Source organism: Pseudorca crassidens, chromosome 20 (assembly GCF_039906515.1).
Source record: "Pseudorca crassidens isolate mPseCra1 chromosome 20, mPseCra1.hap1, whole genome shotgun sequence".
In the NCBI taxonomy this organism is placed as follows: Eukaryota; Metazoa; Chordata; class Mammalia; order Artiodactyla; family Delphinidae; genus Pseudorca; species Pseudorca crassidens.
The window spans coordinates 34,773,156-34,792,866 of NC_090315.1; the positions used below are offsets into that span (position 1 = coordinate 34,773,156).

The 19,711-nt window shown below is 43.8% G+C and overlaps 1 protein-coding gene across 2 annotated transcripts in view; it reads left to right on the top strand.

Moving 5' to 3' along the window:
• Positions 1-125: 125 nt before the first annotated feature.
• The window catches only part of NUP93 (nucleoporin 93), a 102,802-nt gene continuing 83,216 nt past the window's right edge, over positions 126-19,711 (top strand). For both annotated transcript variants that reach the window (XR_010939123.1, XM_067719510.1), the window contains exons 1-2: positions 126-232; positions 14,603-14,795. Coding sequence is in view for 1 of the 2 variants with exons in the window: in XM_067719510.1 (XP_067575611.1) it covers positions 14,617-14,795 (179 nt within the window). In the remaining variant the exon portion in view is untranslated. The remainder of the gene's footprint in view (positions 233-14,602; positions 14,796-19,711) is intronic.

The window sequence follows — 19,711 nt, forward strand, 5'->3', positions numbered from 1 at the left end:
GCGTGTGGGGAGGGACAGCTCAGTCGAAGGCCCCGCCCAAGCCCCGCCCAAGCCCCGCCCATGTCCGTGTCCTCCTCCTCGGGTCTCCATAAAGTTCATTTGGCGGCGCGCCGCGCGGGGTCTTCTGGGAAGGCCGGTCTCGGCCAATCAGGAAGCGCGGGCGAGCGGCGCGAGACGCGGCCGCCGCGTTTTCTAACCCGGACCTGAGCGGCTGACGCGGCTGCAACGCCAGGTAAGGGTGTTTGTGGCTCCGTCCTTTCGACACGGGGCAGGTCCTTGAACCTAAGGTCTAGAGGCTGGGCGGAGCCCGGTCCCCGTGCTCGGAGCCGTGCTGCTCACACTTCCCGTTCGCCTCATGGCAGCCGGCACGCCTGACGCCTGCGACACAGCGCCCTGTCGACCCGCCCCCCATTATAGCGTCGGGCTGCGCTCCGGGAGTGCTTGCTATCTGCTCTCTTTCTGAATGCGGAGCCTCCGCCCCCTGGCGACCCTCCTGTCCCACTACAGCGCTCTGCCGGCGCGCCACGCCCACCCCTGCCCTGCGAGTCCACCCTTGGCTGTATCGGTACCCCTCCCCGCCATCACACTCCGCCTGGTATCTTCCTGACCGCGACCTGTCAGCTCCCTCGCTCGCTCCTCGGGGATACTCTATCGGGAGGCGCTTCCCTCCCGGGAAAGGGACTACCCTGTGAGCCTTGGCCTATCTCCTCTGTCTGCATCCAGCGGAAGGCGCCATCCCATGCAGGGAGATGCTAGTGATTAGAACCTGGAGGTGGCCCGCACTTTTCTCTGGGCCCACAGCACCCCATCCTCTGCAAAGGCAATGCCTGCATTTATTGGGTCTCTTTTTTAAAAATTACGGGGCCGACCGCAGGAGTCTTTGTTCCAAGTTTGGACGACCCATTGACAGAGTTGCTGGTCCAGGTTTGCCCCTCTGTCGGGTGTGAGAAGAGGTTATGATTTGTTTAGACCAAAATGTTTTTCAGCAAGGGTCACCTTTCTGTTCTGTTTGGGGGCTGTGAGAGGGTGCCCTTGGGCATCGTATCCTTCCTTCTTTCTTTCAGTTATTCTTCTTTGTGAATTTGTGTTTGGGACATTTTCATTTTTTATTCGTGGTGATCTCACTCGAGGCTCATCGTTCTTAATACCTGTTTATTAGGTTAACAGATCCCACATGAATATCTCCAGCCTGGGCCTCTCCCTTGACCTATATCCAGCTGCCTACTTTAATATCTCCACTGTGATGATTTGTAGGGAACTCAAACTGAACATTTCAAGATAGGGCTAGCAAGGTTCCCTCCACTTCTCTTCCCAGACTGCTTTTCTTGCTGTTTTTTTTTTTTTCTCAGTAATGTAAAAGGCTCTGACCGTTAACCTTTGAGTCATCCTTAACTGCTCTCTTTCTTTCTTACTTCACATCCAGTGCTTGGCATCCTGGGCCAGGTCACCATCACCTCTCCTGGATTATTGAAATAGTCTCCCACCTGGTCTCCTGGCTTCTGCCCTGGCCCCTATTTTCAGCACAGCAGATAGAAGGACCCTCCAGTGGGTCCCCATCTTGTTTAAAGATGAACTCCTTACAGTGAGTTATATGGCTTTACATAATCTGACCCACTGTTATTTTCCCACTTTCGTTTTCTGCTACCCTCTCCTTCCACATGGCAGACATGCTCCGACCTCAGGACCTTTGTGCTTGCGATTCAATATTCATATGGTTCGCTCCCTCACTTCTTTCAGGTTTTTATTCAAGGGTCACCTAGTGAGACATTCCCCACTTCCTATCTTCCTTTATTTCTTTAGTCGTTCTTATATTTTACTCATTTATCTGTGTATTGTTTGTTTTCCCCCTCTAGAACATTATCTGTTTTGTTCCCTGATGTATCCCCAGCACCTAGACCTGGCACACAGTAGGTGCTCAACAAATAGAAAATAAATCCATGTTCCTGACACTGTTAGAGGCTTGGGGATCCAGTGGTGACTGAGATAGGCCTGTGCTCACTGAGCTGCTGTTTCTGTGGAGCACATCATCAGCAATAAGCCCGCAGGGGTAGCATGTAGTGGCAGGGCCTTTTTAAAAAGAGGGCAAGGATGTCTGAACAGAGACCTGTTTGAAATCAGAGAGGGGAGTATCTCGGGCAAGAGCATTCCTGGGGTGGGAACAGCAGTGCAAATACCCTGAGGTGGGAACATTAGAGATGTGGTGAACTTGAGTGTCTAAACCTGCTTCCTGATGGGCTGAGGTAGAAAATAAGGTAGAGAAAGATAGATATGCCAAGGAGAAGGAGGGGTCAGAGCAAAGACCTGGAGGTGAGGACCTGAGGTATGTTCAGGGAACAGGTCACTTTAATTCAGCAGACATTTTATTCGGTAACTTTTTTAAGTTTGTACCAAACTTAGCAGCTGAGAATTCAAAGCTGAGCAGTCTGTGGACCTCACCCTACAGGAATTCTCCATGTAGAGAGAGAAACAGACTTGGGAATAAAATCATCACAACTCTTCACCTGGCCAGGGAAGAACAGTAATAGATGGTTGAGAATAGTGTGGGAGGGGTTTGAGGTAGGTAGGACTGTCCCAGCTGACTTTGCAAGGTCCACAGGAGTTCCCATGTGCCAGGGTATGTTTGTGTTCTAGCAGAGTGTACACCTGTATGTGCCATTGTGTGAAGGGAGGAAACAGCATGAGGCATCCCAAGGAGTAGAGAATTGCTAGAGTATCTTTGCTGGGAGGCAGTAAGAGATGAGGATGGTAAGGGTGGCAGTGCCCATTCTTTGGAGGGTGCCCCTATTGGCCGTGTCAACGCATGAGCACTTCCTTCTGTAGGAGATGGAAGGTGTTCCTGAGGGTATAAAGCCAGGGGGACGTTTCAGAAAGACCTCTCTAGCCAAGGGGAGTGTAGGTTAGAGGAACAAGAAGGCTTAGACTGTTGAGGTAATCAGGAGAAGAGCGTGAGGTTAGAGTGGGGGCAAAAGAGATGAGGGTTCGACTTTCCGAAAGGTTTGGGAGATAGACCTGGAGATTGGATGTTTGGAGAGGAAAGGGAGCCTGAGGTGGTTTCTGGCTGAATTGACTGGTGCTAATTGTTTTATCAAGAGAGACTGGAAATGCAGGAGGAGGAAGTGGTGCTGGTGGTGGTGGCAGTGGCAGCTAAGAGGGGAGAGAAGTGAAGCGTTTGGGATAATACGTAGTTTGAGGCATCCACTGGTCAGCCAGCTGTAGATGTCAGGTGAACAGTTGGAAATATTGACCCTGGGAGAGAGCTGGGCTGGACATAGAGGTACGGAAGTCACCTTTGTTTTGATAGGTCAGTGTCCTTGCCTGGGCCCAGATAGGCGTCCGAGGTCCACAGAAAGGCAGCCTTGAGCCTCCTGGCACTGCCTGCTTAGGAGTGTGTGTGTGGTTCTCTTGGATGCACATGTGTATGTGAACGGATTCAGAGAGGTCTGTAGCCATCTGGGAGATGAATGGCTGTGGTAGGAATTGTAGTTGAAGTTCAAGTGGATGTTATCCAGAGAAATACATAGTGTGAGAAGAGGAGGTCCAGGGATAGAAGCTTGGCATTTGAGGGGTGGGTAGGTGAAGGAGGCATAGCAGAGGAGGCTGAGAGAGGGAGGAGGAGGAGGAGACCCAGGAGAAGGTGGAGTCTCCACGTCTTGGGAAGAGAGAGTTTCAGGAAGGAAGGAGTGGTTAGGATGTCAAAGGCTGTGAGAAAGGAAGGATTGAAGAGTCCATTGGATTTGGCAGTTGGGTCAGTGGTGACTGCCGGGGAGTTCAGGAAATGGGAGGCAGGCAAGCAAAAGTTAGATGGCAGTGGTGATGAATGAATGACGCATGACGGGATGGCCGTCTCTTTATGAAGGGAGTGGAAGCCAGAGGAGGACACGGGGTCGAGGAAGTTTTTAAAAATAAACTTCTTATTTTAGATTTGTTTTAGATTTATAGAACACATGCAGGATAGTACGGAGTTCTCTGTACCCCTCACCCAGTTTCCCCTACTGATGAGGAATTATTTTAGGGAAGGAGAGACCTAAATCCTAGAAGGAACCAATGACAGTGGAAAAAAAGGACAACCATCACTTCCTGAGCTCTGGCTGTGCGCAGGTCTCTGCCATGGGCTTTACTTCTATAATCTAATGCCATCCTCACGGCAACCCTGTGATGTCAGGCTTACTCCCTTCCCTGTCTCCCTCGTTTCAGTAAATGGCACCTTCATGGTCTGAGTTACTCAGGCTTAAAACCTTGGCATTGTCCTTGACTTCTTTTCTCCTCTCACACTCTACATCAGCAATTCATGTCTACACTAAATCTACTCTTAAAATATAGTATCCATGAATCAGACCCACTTTTTGTCTCTTCCACCACTATCACCCTGGTCCACGTGGGTCTCAGGTATCACATCTGGGTGATGGAGTAGCCTCCTGACTGGTCTCCCTGTTCTTACTTTGTCCCCTCAAGCCCCCTGTCTGTTCTCCACACAGCAGTGGGAATGAGCCTTAGAGAAGGCTCAACCCTTCACTGGCTCCTGTCATAAGTAGGCTGAAATCCAGAGTCCTTGGTGCTGGGAAGCCGACATGATCTGACCCTGTCCCAACCCCTTCTCCCACCACCCTTCCCCATGATTATGTGCTTCAGCCACGTGGCCTCCTGCTCTTCAACTATGCAAACTACACTTCTGCCTTCTTTCCTTGGCAAGAACATTCTTCCCCCAAATATCTACATAGCTCACCCCCTTACTTCAATCAGGTCTCTGCTCAAAGGTTTCCTTTTAAAAGAAGCTTCTCAGAACACCCCAGCTAAAGCAGTCCTACCATCCACTCTGCTGCATTTCCCTGTTTTACCTCCCTCATAGCATTTATCAATACTTGGCATCATGTGTCTATATGTTTATGCATTTTTATTGTCTGTCTCCTAATAGACATAAGCTCCCTGAGGCTGGGGAACTTTGGTTTTTCCATAGCTCCATCCCCATTGCTTTGAACAAACAGTACCTAGCATGTGGTAGATGCTCAATAAGTATTTGTTAAATGAATGAAGGAAAGCTGCCATATAAATCACCCTGACCTGAGTGGCTTAAACAACAGAAGTTTGTTTTTCTACAGTTCTGGAGGCTAGAAGTCCAAGGCCAGGGTGCCACATGGTTGGGTTCTGGTGAAGACCCTCTCTCTTTTTGGCTCGTAGGTGGCCACCATCTCAAGTGTGTTCACATGTACTTTCCTGGGTGAATGTGTGTGTGGAGTAGGGGTGGGAGATAGAGGAAGCAGTTTTCTGGTGTCTCTTTTTAGGAGGGTACTGATCCTGTCATGAGGGCCCCCTCTTCATGACCTCATCTAAACCTAATTACCTCCCAAAGGTCCCTTCTCCAAATGCCTTCACATTGGGGGTTAGGACTTCAACATATGAATTTTAGAGGGACACATTTCAGTCTGTAGTACCAGAAAAGTTCTGTTGTGCTTCCTCCCAGTCATTCCCCATCCCCACCAACCCCCCGGATAACCAGTGTTCTGATTTCTAGCACCACAGATTAGTTTTTTCTCTTCTTAAAATCCATATAAATCGAATCATGCAGTGTCTTTTTTTGGTGTCTGGTGCTTTAGTTCATTCTTATGTCTGTGAAATTTATCCCTATTGTTCCATGTAGCTTTAGTTTGATCTTTTCCATTGCTGTGTGGTATACCGGGGAATGACTACCACCATTAAAAACTCAAATGGTATAATTCTGTATATACAGTGTTTGAAGATTATTTAGGGTTGGTGGGGGGGGCAGGGGACTCAGACTTTAGAATCTGATAAAAACTATAGTGCTTCTCTTATATTTTTAAAAAAATGTATGCATATGTTTCCCGGGGTTCCTGGTGCCTGTGATGCTGGTGTCATGGCTTTCAGGACAAGAAGCCTTCCTTAGTTTACAGCAGGGTTTCTCAACCTTGACACAATTGATGTTTTAGGCTGAATAATTCTTTGTTGTGGAGGTTGTGCTGTGCATCATAGGATGTTTAGCAGCATCCCTGGCCTCTGCCATCTAGATGTCAGTAGCACGTCACCTCTCTCTCTCAGTTGTGACAACCAAAAATGCCTCTATATATTGCCAGTGCTCCCTGGGGAGCAAAGCTGCCCCCAGCTGAGAACCGTTGGTTTCGAGAGATGAGCCAGAGCCTTTTGGAGGTAGACTTGGTGATCTGCCCCCGATTATGCCAGCTGTAATATGGGGCCTGTATCATTCCTCAGGTTCTTTATACAGATACTTTTCATCACCGCTAAAATGGGGCTGCTCCTTCCAAGGACACATTCATTAAGTGAGTTTAAAGACTGAATTAAAATATCCCACGTCTGTAGATTCTTCACGGCGGGCAGGACCTTAGAAATCACCTGAGCCAACCCCTTCCTCTCACCGGTGGTGAAACTGGGATCCAGAGATGAGGAAGGGCCGGTCCCAGGGTCAGAGAGATGATGCAGGGCAAAGCCAGGTAGGGGTGCACAGTTCTACTCCAAGAATTTGTCAGAAGGTAGGCTGTGTGGTTACTTTATGTTTCTGTGTGATGCCAGATTGCTTCTCTTTGCTCATTGAAGATGAAATAATACAAGTGTTATGTATCAAGAAAGCTGATACTACACACTCCTTACTGCAAACACTGAGTCATCCAGGCCCATACTTGTACTGAATCACTCAGGTCTTTAATTTCTCTTCTGTCTAGGGTAATTTATTTTAATTCTTTGTTTTTTTGTGTTTTTTTTAGATTTATTTTATTTTATTTATTTATTTTTTTCAACCAATAGCATTTATTTACAACATGTTTACAAATAAATCTATTACTTAAAATAGAGAACAGCTATTAAGAAAATTTTTTTTCACACACACACACACACACACACACACACACACACACACTGTATTTTATTTTTACAAGAGATAAATAAACTGACACCAAGCATTGTAAATGGATGACCACAACAAAAGCAATAATGACTGCATTTACCAAACACGAAACACACTCATACTATGTCATAATATTGACATTCAGTCCAGTAATCCTCCACTGTAACAGCTCCTTTATTTTTCAGTAAAAATTGATTTGTATATTTTTCGCCTCTGAGTCCTTGTGGGATTTTTTATTTTTTTATTCAAACAGAAAGTCACAAAAATTATAATCATCCTCATCAGTTCACTCAGTCCCATGTAATTAATTTTTTTTCATCTTGATCTTTTGTTAGCACTTTTATGAATTCATGAGTTTTCCATTAGAGTTCTAAAAATGCTTTTTCATTCAGTTCAGCAGTATAGTCAGTTACCAGAAACGTGTACTTGTCAGAGTCTTTTCCATGAATTCCTTGAAGATGAAACCCTTTTATAGGAGCATATTTGCAAAAGTAGTTCTTTGTTTTCTCCAGAAGTCTACCTTCTGAATAATGATTAGGTCTAACTCTTTTACTTAGTTTCACAGGACTATGAAGAGTTAATCCAACAGCACTTTTTTTGTTGTTGTTAATCATTGTTTTTGTCTTCTAGAGGCATCTGAAACAATAGTATCTGTTAGGATGTAATTTTCTTTTGGTTGTTGTAATTGACAGCTGACAGATATAGTACAAAGTAGAATGATGCTGTCATTTAACCATAGTTTATGTATTCAGAAGAAGAGAGGAGAGCAGAACCAGTCTTCAGCTTTTGACACCTCCTGTGAGGCTTTCCTCATTAATCTTGGTGTTGGACATTGAACACTGTTCTTGTGTTTTAATCCTGTTGCAGTCTAATTAATAATAAGTTTGAGGGCAAGATTTCCACTTGAAATTCAATGCTAAATTTCTTTTGAATCACACCTTCATTGTGGAAATTTGTATTTATAATTAAAACCATATTTGATAGTGGGGAATGTAAAAATTGTACATTTAAAAATTGCAGGTGTCTCCCAGAAGTTCTTACTGAATGATATGAAGCTGTGATTAAATGTCATAATTTAGTATCATATATTTGCTAGAAGATTTTTTTGAAGCAGAGACATTTATAATTGACAAAGTGTTGCCAAGTTGGCAACTTTGGGAAAAAGCTAAAATAGCATTTTACAGTGATATAAATCAGGAGAGTTAATAATACTTTCTGTGTATCATCAACCCCTTGAAGGAGGTAAGCATTATCATCTCCTCTTTAGAGATGAGGAAATTATTTGGGTTTTATCCCCGAGGTAAATCAACTGATTTATTATGAAGGATGAATGGCCAGGTAAAGAGGTACATAGGACGGGGTCCGGAAGAGTCCTTAGCACAGGTGCTTCTGTCTTTGTGGACCGGGGTGCACCATTCTCGCAGCGTGTGGATGCATTCACCAACTGAGAAACTCAACAAATCTCATTGTTCAAGAGTGTTTTTTTTTTAAAGAGAAAGGTGCATATATGATCCAATTTTTTAAAAATTTTATTTATTTATTTATTTATTTATGGCTGTGTTGGGTCTTCGTTTCTGTGAGAGGGCTTCCTCTAGTTGTGGTGAGCGGGGGCCACTCTTCATTGCAGTGTGCAGGTCTCTCACTGTTGCAGCCTCTCTTGTTGCGGAGCACAAGCTCGAGATGCGCAGGCTCAGTAGTTGTGGCTCACGGGCCTAGTTGCTCCGCGGCATGTGGGATCTTCCCAGACCAGGACTCAAACCCGTGTCCCCTGCATTGGCAGGCAGATTCTCAACCACTGCGCCACCAGGGAAGCCCCCAAGAGTTTTTATAGAGCTTAATCTGCAGCCCTTGCTTCCCCTTCCCAGAGGTTGGTGGGTGAGGCTGAAAGTTCCAACTCTCTAATCACTTGGTCTTTCTGGTGACCAGCCCCATCCTGAGGCCACCTAGCTTAGCCTTTCCAATTTACCTCAATTGCATACATTCAGGTGTGCTTAAAAGGGGTTCCTTGTGAGTTACAAAAGACTCAGAACTTCAGGGCATTCCAAGGGTTTTAGAAGCTGTGTGCCAGGAACTTGGGGACAAAGACCAGATATATTTCTTATTATACTACACTACTCTTTTTTGGCTTGATTAAATATTTAACATGGTTATATTGGGAATGTGGAAATGACCATATTTTTCATAATTAAGACACATGTTAATAGCAAGTGAACCAAAATTATTTGATGCATTTTTGCTCTGCCCTTTTTTTAAGTTCATTTCATCCTATATGCCATTTGGAGATTTTTTTTTTTCTCTTTGTTAAGAATGTTTATGTGCCTGGAAGGGACATTTTTTTGGACAGTGAATGACAGGTGAGTGCTGACTAATTTGAAGAAATGGAAGTCTGCCCAGTCCTTGGTTTTAGCTCTAGGTGAGAGCTGTCTCTCTAAAGCCGTGGCTTTAATTTTTTCCCCTAGTTAATTTCTCATCATCCTCTAGGTGTGGTGAAGAAGTCTGGATCTTGGGAACTTCCCACTAAGAGCATTCGCCATTTCTGTTTATTTATTATTATTATTTATATATATTTAAAATTTATTTATTTATTTTTGGCTGTGTTGGGTCTTCGTTTCTGTGGGAGGACTTTCTCCAGTTGCGGCGAGCAGGGGCCACTCTTAATCGCGGCGCGCAGGCCTCTCACTATCGTGGCCTCTCGTTGCGGAGCACAGGCTCCAGACGCACAGGTTCAGTAGTTGTGGCTCACGGGCCCAGTTGCTCCGTGGCATGTGGGATCCTCCCAGACCAGGGCTCGAACCTGTGTGCCCTGCATTGGCAGGCAGACTGTCAACCACTGCGCCACCAGGGAAGCCCTATTATTTATTTTTAATTTTTAAAAACTTTTTGGCTATACCGTGGAGCATGTGGGATCTTAGTTCCCAGACCAGGGATCGAACCTGCACCCCCTGCATTGGAAGCACAGTCTTAACCACTGGACCGCCAGGGAAGTCCCACCATTTCTAATATAGCAGGGTGTTTGCAACCTCTGAAAAACAGTGGGTCATTGTCCTTCATTTTGATGGGGTACTTTTTATTGAAGTGCAATACACAGTCAGAAAAGTACATAAATCACGAGTCTATCTCAGTGAATGTCTTAAAATGAACACACTATTAAGCAGCACCCAGAATAAAAAAACAAAGTTACCAGCCCCCCAGAAGCCTCCTTTCTGCCTCCTCCTGTTCCCCCCCACCAAAGGATAACCAGTCTTGCCTTCTAACAGCAGTGATAAGTTTGCCCTTCATTTTAAGGCTTACCCGGGTGTTTGAGGAGGTCTGTGGAGGCTCAGTAGGACTTCTGCCAAGAGGCACGGAGAGCAGTTTGTTGCTCAGGGCCCTCGTACCCTGCCATGCTCTCTGAAGCACCTTTCGGTGTTTCCAGAGGCCACTCAACAATCAGGCTCAGAGTCATGCTGACAGAGAGGAGTCTTAGTGCTGTCTGTCCTTGCTGGCCTTTTCCGGTCCAGCCCCAGTTTTGCTGCATTGACTGTTCCACATCCCACTTCTGTGGGTTCTCAGTGTGGCTTCTTCCTGGCTCCCTCCTCCATAGCTCCCCAGGGGTGCAGCTGGCATCCAGTCTCTGCGTGTGTCTTGGCCAGATTTTTTTCCCAACACAGAGCTTGGACTTCACCCTCTCACCTCCGCTCCGGCTAATCATTCTGGTTCTCACTATTGGACAAAGCTAGTGAGGTTATTTTCATGATCAGTTTTCAGTATCTTGGGTCAAAATTGATATTCAGTTTGTTTAACCTCTATATTTTGTGGCTAAATTGATATTTATTTTGCAGAAGGGTTAAAAATCATCTTTAAATGTGTAAAATTAACCATATGTTTAAAAATTTTAATGAGATGATGACTACATCAAAGTATACATTTGGAAACTTTGATAACTTTTTTGTAAATCAGTTTCCACTGGTTGAGTTATAATGCAGGACAGATCCAGTTTTTCCCAAATATGGTATCATATACATTTCTCTCTTCTCTCAGACAGACATGGAACAAGCTTATTTTCTACTCTAAACTTATATAGCACAGTTCTTCCTGTATGTATATTTGTTCTTTTAGTTTGGAATTTGTTCACCTGAAAACTGGGCTGTTTTCTTCTAAAATATCACTGGGTTTTTGTCTGGGTATTTAGAGGGAAAGCACTAGTCTGGACCAAGTGTGATCTGAATTCATGCCATTTATACTGTCTCTGCCTTATGCTGTGCAGCCTCAGAAATGTTAAGTATCAGTTGGTAGTCGGAAGGGAATGTTTTTGCTTTGGTCTCTGCTTGCCAGTGGGTGCTGATTTGGCAAGAGTGTGTAGGAAGCCTTCAAGAAGAACAGTCTCCACAAACGGAAGAATAAAACTCCCATTCATTCAACAGATGAGAACCTACTATGTGCCAGGCACTGTTCTAAGAACCTGGGGTACCTCAGTGAACAAAACAGGCAAAAAACCCTATCCTTGTGCAGTTTACATTCTAGCTGGGGGTGGGGGGGAGTGCTGAGGGTGGTTGCAGGTTGCACTCGTAAATATTTTGTTATAGGTCGGCATCAGAGGCAAGCTGACAGTTTAGCTGAGAGAGATAGGGAATCAGCCATGAGCATATCTGGGAGAAGTGCGTTCCAGGTAGAGGAAGTAAGGAGTACAAAGAAAGCCTCTATGGCAGGAATGTGCTTGACCCACTGGGGGACCAGCAAGGAGGCCCCAGGGTGGCTGGAGCCCAGGAAAGGAAGCGGGACAGGACTGGAAATGAGTCTAGGAGGTAAGAAGAGATGGCTTGCTTCTGTAGGACTTCACTCTGTACAAGAAGTTTAAACAGAGGATGGATGTGATCAGACTTTCAAAGGCTCACTGATCGCTGGATTGAGAAGACACTGTAGGAGACAAGGGCTGAAACCGGGAAGCCAGGAAGAGGTGAGAGTGACTTGGGTGGGGGAATGTGGTGGGAAGAGGTAGATTCTGGGTGCATTTTGACGGTAGATTTGAAAGGCTTTGTTGGCCTATTTGAATGTGGGATGTGAGTCAGGGAGGCCCTTAAGGATTTTGGCCCAAGCAACTGACTGGAGCAGGCCAAGGAGCAGGTTTTGTAGATGAAAGGTTAAAGCTCAGTTTGGGGCATATTAAGTTTAGGATGTTGTTTAGAGATTCAGCCTTTATTTTACTATGGTCAAAATAATTCTATTTAGTTAACTTTTAAAAATCATATTTATTGGACCATATTAAAGTAAATCATGACTTTTATTTTGCATTTATTACCCTCAGATCCATCACTTTAAATCTTTGTATGGGCAAGTCATTTGAGAAGTTGAGCATTTCCTTTGTCTGAATTTGTCTGACATGGAAATGTTACGTGAAATGATAGATATATTTTTTTCCTTTATTTTTCTTCTTTTTTTGAACATAAAAAAGTTTTGTTTTATTCAGGGAGTTCCAGAATTTTCCTTATGAAGGAAAAAAAGTATTTCCTTCTCCTTGGCTCTGTTAGACAAATTATTTTTATCTTAGAGTAAAAAAAAAAGTGTGGGGAGGGCTTCCCTGGTGGCGCAGTGGTTGAGAGTCCACCTGCTGATGCAGGGGATGCGGGTTCGTGCCCCGGTCCGGGAAGGTCCCACATGCCGTGGAGCGGCTGGGCCCCTGAGCCATGGCCGCTTAGCCTGTGCGTCCGGAGCCTGTGCTCCGCAATGGGAGAGTCCACAACAGTGAGAGGCCCATGTACCGCAAAAAAAAAAAAAAAAAAAGTGTGGTGGTAAGAGGCAGCATATTTCTTTTTTTTTCCTCTTTCTGGTGAGTGACCATGTTTCTGGTAGTTCATAGAACATCACTGGCCCTATAGGTTTCTGAGGAAAAACATATCTCCATCAAGCAGGAGCCATCGTTTAATTATACTCTCTGCTTCTTTCTTCTTCTGTCCCTGAGAATACCTTCTCAATCTGTGATCCACATTTTCTCACAGGTAGAGGTGGCCAGTTACAGCTTGATTCTATTAGTTAAAAAAAAAAAAAAATGACAATGATTATCTAGAAACTTTAGGTAAAGAGTTGTAGTGTATATGACTTTTTGTCTAAAGATTAAAGTCAGCTTGGCACTTCATAAAGAATACCAAAATATCTTCATGTTTACTCCAGCTGAGCTATTTTTGTTTTAACCTTGTGCCCTTGCCTTTAAAGTTAATGTCCTTTAATGTTCATTTTTAAAAGTCCTTATTCTGCTGCTGTGGATTTATGGTGGAAACCATGCTCTTTTAACATTAACCTGAGCTTCATAGCTGAGATATAATTATATATTACATTAACATTGTAGCTACAATTCTAGACCACAGGGATTTCTAAAGTACAATAGAAGCCATGGGTTTAAAACAAAGGGGAAAAATATAATCAAGAGCTACTATTTAAAGAATATTGTTCTTTTTTTAATAAATAATAATTTTTTTTTACATTTTTTTATTTATTTGCGGTATGTGGGCTTCTCACTGTTGTGGCCTCTCCCATTGCGGAGCACAGGCTCCGGACGCACAGGCTCAGCGGCCATGGCTCACGGGCCCAGCCGCTCCACGGCATGTGGGATCTTCCCGGACCAGGACACGAACCCGTGTCCCCTGCATCGGCAGGCGGACTCTCGACCACTGCGCCACCGGGGAAGCCCATAAATAATAATTTTGTTAACCTTTTAGCGATGTAATTTTTTAAAATGATGTTGATACTATTTATCTTCTGTTGACTTAAATAGTGGTAGGAGTTAAAAACTCCTTCTCTTAGTTGTGAACCTTATACAAGGATGGTACAGTATATAGAAGATTCATAAATGCATTAAATATCATATATGCATTAAATATCAACATTGTTCACAGAGCTTTTCTCAGTTGTTGGAGAAACAGGTGATCTTGCTAATATTCATGGTCTAGAAGCCAGCTGCTACTTAAATTAATATAATTATTAGTTGCAACAGTATCTTTAAAAGTAGTAGGTATATTAAGTCATATTCTGAATGTCATATATAATAAGCAGACATGGATCTCTGCTCTCAGAGATAAAGCTGAAGAATGAGTGAATGGAGACTTGGACATGAATTTAAAAAGACTGTCTTTTATGTTAGCGAAGGAGACTAATGGGATTAGTCAGAAGACCTGTGTTCTTCTGGTTTCAGTTCAGCCTCATTGCAGCAGAGAGTATTCTAGGCACAGAACTGAGCTCTGTGGACTGGAGTTCCTTCTCTGTCTTCTCAGGGTCCTCATGGGGTTCTTTGGGAATCATATGAGATGAGATGGCCATATAAATTGCCAGCCGTCTGCGGGTGGAGGTGTTTTTCTGTCTAAGACAGGTGGAGGGAGAGGAAGTTTGAGTGAGGGTTCTTTACGCCTCCCAGAGGTTGCCACCATGGCTTCTGTTGCCTTGTCGGCTTTGAGTCTGAAGTGAGGCAGGAATCCTGATCTGTGCTTTAATATCTTTGCGTTTGTTCTGGTGGCAGAAATCAATCTTGGGGCTGTCAGTATGGACAGAAATGATCTATTTCTTCTCAGTCTGACTCATTTTCTCTGTCAGGACTGTTGTTCTTGGGCTATGTTCAGGAACAAATCCTGCTTGTTGACGAGCTGTCTCCTTGTCTGTTTACAAAAAGTCCTAGTGTTTGTTAAGCTTGTGACAGGTTCAGGCAGTGTTTGAAGCCTATCTTTCCTCTTGATTTGGGTCTCTTCCTTTTTCTCCCCCACCTAGGATCTGCATCTCCAATGGATACTGAGGGGTTTGGTGAGCTCCTTCAGCAAGCTGAACAGCTTGCCGCTGAGACCGAGGGCATCTCAGAGCTTCCCCATGTGGAACGGAACCTACAGGAGATCCAGCAGGCAGGCGAGCGCCTGCGTTCCCGTACCCTCACACGCACATCCCAGGAGACAGCAGATGTCAAGGCGTGAGTACTGGTGGGGAGGCAGCACTGGTGCTGGGTGGCTCGGGGGCAGGATCTGCTTCTTTCCTGCCTTGAATTTGGATGTAGTCTGTAAAAGACAGATACAAGCCAGAGTCTCAGGAATTCAAGAGAGGTTTTATAAACAGGTCAGCAGCCTTGCTTTGTCTCCCTGCCTCCTGGGTTTTCCAGCCTGTCTGCCTGACCAAGCTGCGAGTCCCTATCACAGGCAGAGATGATGAGGGTGAGAAAGGGCGAAGGGCTTTGTCATACAGAAACCGTCCCAGTCGTTCCTGCTTGGGTTCACTGACTGTTGGTGATAAATGGCTCACGTAGTATATTGGTAAATGTGGGTCACACAGATAAATGTTACCCTCCAAGCCAGAGAGGGCCCAGTGATGAGCAGAGTTTTTAAGAGTACTTGGAAGAAACTGATGAGCAGTTAGTGATGAGAAGCCATCCAAGTGAGGAGTGATCCTGTCTGCTTACTGTCAGCGACCCCAGAGGCTGCTTCTAAAAGGCCTTGGAAATGCAGTGGCTGCCAGTTGATTGTAGAAGAGGAAAGTGGGTGAGCCTCAAGAGAGTGCAGCAGGAGAAAAGTGCAGGTTGACTGGCCAGTGGCTGCTGCTTCCTCACAACATGCTTTGGGTTGTTGATTCCACAGACATGTGTTTGGGATCCCCACTGTGCCAGGCCTGGGCTGTCTCTGGGACTACAACCATGAATTAGACATGGTCCTTGCCCTCAAGAAGCTTATTATTTGGTGAGGCAGGAAAAAATCTCGCCTCTTTCCATAAGAAATGTGATTTACTCGTTACTTACTCTGCATCAGTAAGATTTTGCTTAATCCTCACAACAAATAGTAGGACTGTGGTCCCTGTATTACAGATGAGCAGCTAAGGCTCAGAAAGGGCAAGTAACTCTCTCAGATCACACAGCTGGTGAGTAGTGAGTCAGGATTCAAACCCAGTGAGGATGACTCCAGAGTGTATGCTCCTTTAGCCCTGATGGAAGGGTCATGGGAGGATGCAGAGGTGCTGTTACTGGTGACCTTGCTGGGTCTGGAAAGTGGCTGAGATTCTCTGTGGGAAATACTGTATGGGAAATCGTCAGTCATCTGCTCAGTCTTCATTCCTTAAACTTGATAAGACCTAAGTGCTGGTGTTAAGGTGGGGACATTGTTTTGGATACATAGTAAATGTCACAGGGGGTGAGTATAAGGGCTACATTTTTTTTTTCCCAACTAATCTTGAGAGCTGAATGTTTTGGCTGCTCTGCTGAGTCAGTAAGGATGTTGTAGAAATTCTTATGTAGGCCTCCCCAGAATTTTATTTATTAAAATACTAGTTAGTTTGTGTTCTGTTGGTATTGGTAAAGGCAAATCAGGGGAACCCTGGCAGGGGTTTTTCACTATCCAGCCTTGTAGCTAAATGCAGCCAACTGCTCCACTACACTTCTCCTCAGCACCCCATCCAGCCTTTAGACGTTTCTGCTAACTTGCCCTCCGTGCAGGCTCCTACTGCTGCTGCTGCTGGTTGCCTGCAGTTACCCCGGGTCTTTAGCGTGCAGGCTTTTGCTTGTGTGAAAGGATGCTGCTGGAGCGAAAGGACTGTGATGCCAGCTGAGTTGCTATAGTTATAATTTAATTGCATTAGCTTTACAGCCTATTAAGAGCAAAAAGGGAAAATGTTTTCTTGGGAACAGTTATCAGTCATGCTCTCTTTCTTGTAAATTTCCATTTTTCCTCATATCTTTCTACCTTAAATTCATCATTTTAGGGAGGAGGAAGTTGGAACATTGAAAGAATGGGTATAGGGTGGGGCAGGTGCTCAAAAAGAAACCAAAGGGCTGATGACTGTATTTTTCCATCTCCTTGATAGGCAGAGACATAAAGTGTGATGTGAATATTTCAGTACAGGATGAGGGCAGAGGAGAGAAGTGAATAGGGAAAATTTTCTTACACGAAATAAATTTTGAAAAAAATTTCTGTCTTCAAGATTTTATTTAAGATTAGCTTGTAGACCTAAGAGTGAATTGTTCTGTGTTGAAATTCATTTGTTTAAATAGACTTTGTTGGATTTTTCATTTTAGGGAACAGATTTGCTGGCTTTTTTGCATGTGTGATATTCTTAAATTGTAAAATACCTTCACACATAAAGAAGCATATGTATAACATATATAAAGGTATAAATCAGGGGTTGGCCGACTAAGACCCAGGAGCCAAATCCAACCTGCTGCCTGTTAAAGTTTTATTGGAACACAGGCACACTTACTTGTTTATGTATTGTCTATGCTGCTTTTGTGCTACAGTAGCAGAGTTGAGTAGTGATGACAGAGACTGTATGGCCGGCAAAGCCTGAGGCACTTAACTGTCTGCCTTTTACAGAATAAGTTTGCTGACTCCTGGTGTAAATAATAGGAAAATGAATGAATACTCCTGTGCACATGTCACAGTTAAGACATGGAATATTATCACTAGCTGTGAAGCCCTCCCTGGGTACACATCGTCAATTGCATCCCCCCTTTTTCTCATTGGAGATGCCTCATTGGATTTTTCCATTCAGCTCAGAAGCCAAACAACCTAGAGGTGTACAAAGAAAAATGCAGCAATCATTCTCTCTCCCTAACTTTACCCTCCAAGGTAATCAGTGTTATTAATTTACTTATTCTTTCACACTTTTCTTCATGTTCAAGCAAAGCATGTATAAACATTTATTTGCCCAAAGTTAAACAGCAGATTATAACTTTACTATGCTCGTACTAACTTACCTTTTAAAGCACTTACTGTTTGTCAGACATTGTGCCAAGTACTCTACATGCATTTTATACTTTCCTCTTAAAATAACCCTGTGAAATAAGTGTTACTGTCTCTGTTTTATAATTGAGGAGAGTCAGATAGCAAGTGGTCGGTCACACCAGAACTCAAATCCAGCTTGGGCAGTGAGAATCCCTCACGTTTGTAAGGCACTTTCAGTTCCCCTAGGCTTATAATAGGTGCTCTCTTGACTGGTCTTCACAAGCCTGAGAGGTGAGAGGGGCAGGGTTTTCCTTCACATGTTAGCAGGAGAAAAAGGAAGCTTGGAAAAGTGATGCACCCAGGATTTTCAGTCAGTAAGTGACTGGTGGGACTAACTCAAGCCTCTTGACTTTTTTTCTGCTCCCCATGTATACTGACTGAGAACAGCTTTTGTCCTTCTGTTCTCCTGGGACTGGACTGTTTGACTCCAGCCTCTCTGGCTCTGTGCTCAAGAGAAGCTGCCTGGCGTACAAAAATTGGGGCAGGTTGGGGGCAGGGAACCTTTGGATTTTTCCACCCTTAGAAGCTGAAAGTTTCTGGTACAGCCTTTATTTGTAAAACCATCCCTACCCTAGATTCCCTGCCTCCCCCATCAGGACTTCTGCATATGCACTGCACAGGCCCACAGTTCCTCCAGGCACCAGCCACTTGGATGACCTTTCTCTTCTCATAATTCTAATAGTTAATTTTTAAATGCCAAGGTTCCCAGTCCTGGTATGCCTTAAAATCACTAGGCACTGGATACGTTCTCATGTATCTCTGGTGGAGATAGAGTGCCTGCGGCACAGAATTTGGCAATAGCTAGTGCATTTACTCTTGACCCAGCAGTCCCGCTTCCAGGGAATCTCTCCCAAAGATACACTGGCAAAAGTACGAAAAGATGTGTGCACAAGGTTATTCTTTGCAGCATTATTTGTAATAGCAAAAGTTGGAAACAACTCTGACATCCATCAATATGGGACTGGTTGAATATTAGTACATGTGCATAGCTTTTCAGTAGCACAAAGGAACAAGAATATACACTGCCATGGATGGAGCGACTCCAGGCCATATGGTTAAGTAAAATAAACATGCAAGGTGGAGGAAAGGGTATAGTACTTTATCATTTATTTAAGAAAGCAGGTGAAAGAAAGTCCATATTCATGGATTGGAAGACTTTATATTATTAAGATGGTAACACTCCCCAAATTGATCTATAGATTACATGCAATTCGTATCAAAATCCCAGCTGGCTTTTTTGCAGCAATTTGTAAATTGATCCTAAAATTCATATGGAAATTCAAGGAACCTAGAATGACCGAAACAATTCCTTTTTTTTTTTTTTGTTAGTTGAGTATAATTGACCTTCAACACTATGTTAGTTTCAGGTGCACAGCATAGTGACTCGATATTTCTGTACATTACAAAATGGTCACCACAATAAGTCTAGTTACCATCTGTCACCGTACAACTTTATTACAATATTATTGACTATATTCCCCATGCTGTGCATTTCATTCCAGTGACGCATTTATTTCGTAATTAGAAGTTTGTACCTCTTAATCTCCCTCACCTATTTCACTCATTCCCCCCACCTCCCTCCCCTCTGGCAACCACCTGTTTGTTCTTTGAATCTATGAGTCTGTTTTGTTATGTTTGTTCATTTGATTTGGTTTTTAGATTCTACGTATAAGTGAAATCATATGGTATTTGTCTTTAAAGCTTTAAAACTCTTAAAAGTAGGTGTAAATCTTCTGACCTTCTTGGATGTGAAACCAAAAGCATAAGTGACAGAATCAAAAATAGATAAACTGAACTTCATCAAAATTAAAAAACTTGTGCTTTAAAGGACACTATCAGGAGAGAAAACAACCCACAGAATGGGGAGAAAATATTTGCATATTACAATATATGTTGAATAAGGGGCTTATACCCAGAACATATTAAAACTCTTACAACTCAATAATAAAAAGACAACCCAATTTATTTTGAAGTATAGTTGATTTACAATATTATATTAGTTTCAGGTGTACAGCATTGTGATTCAATATTTTTACAGATTATAGTCCGTTAAAAGTTGTCATAAGATAATGGATATAATAATTCCCTGTGCTATACAATATATCCTCGTTGCTTATCTATTTTA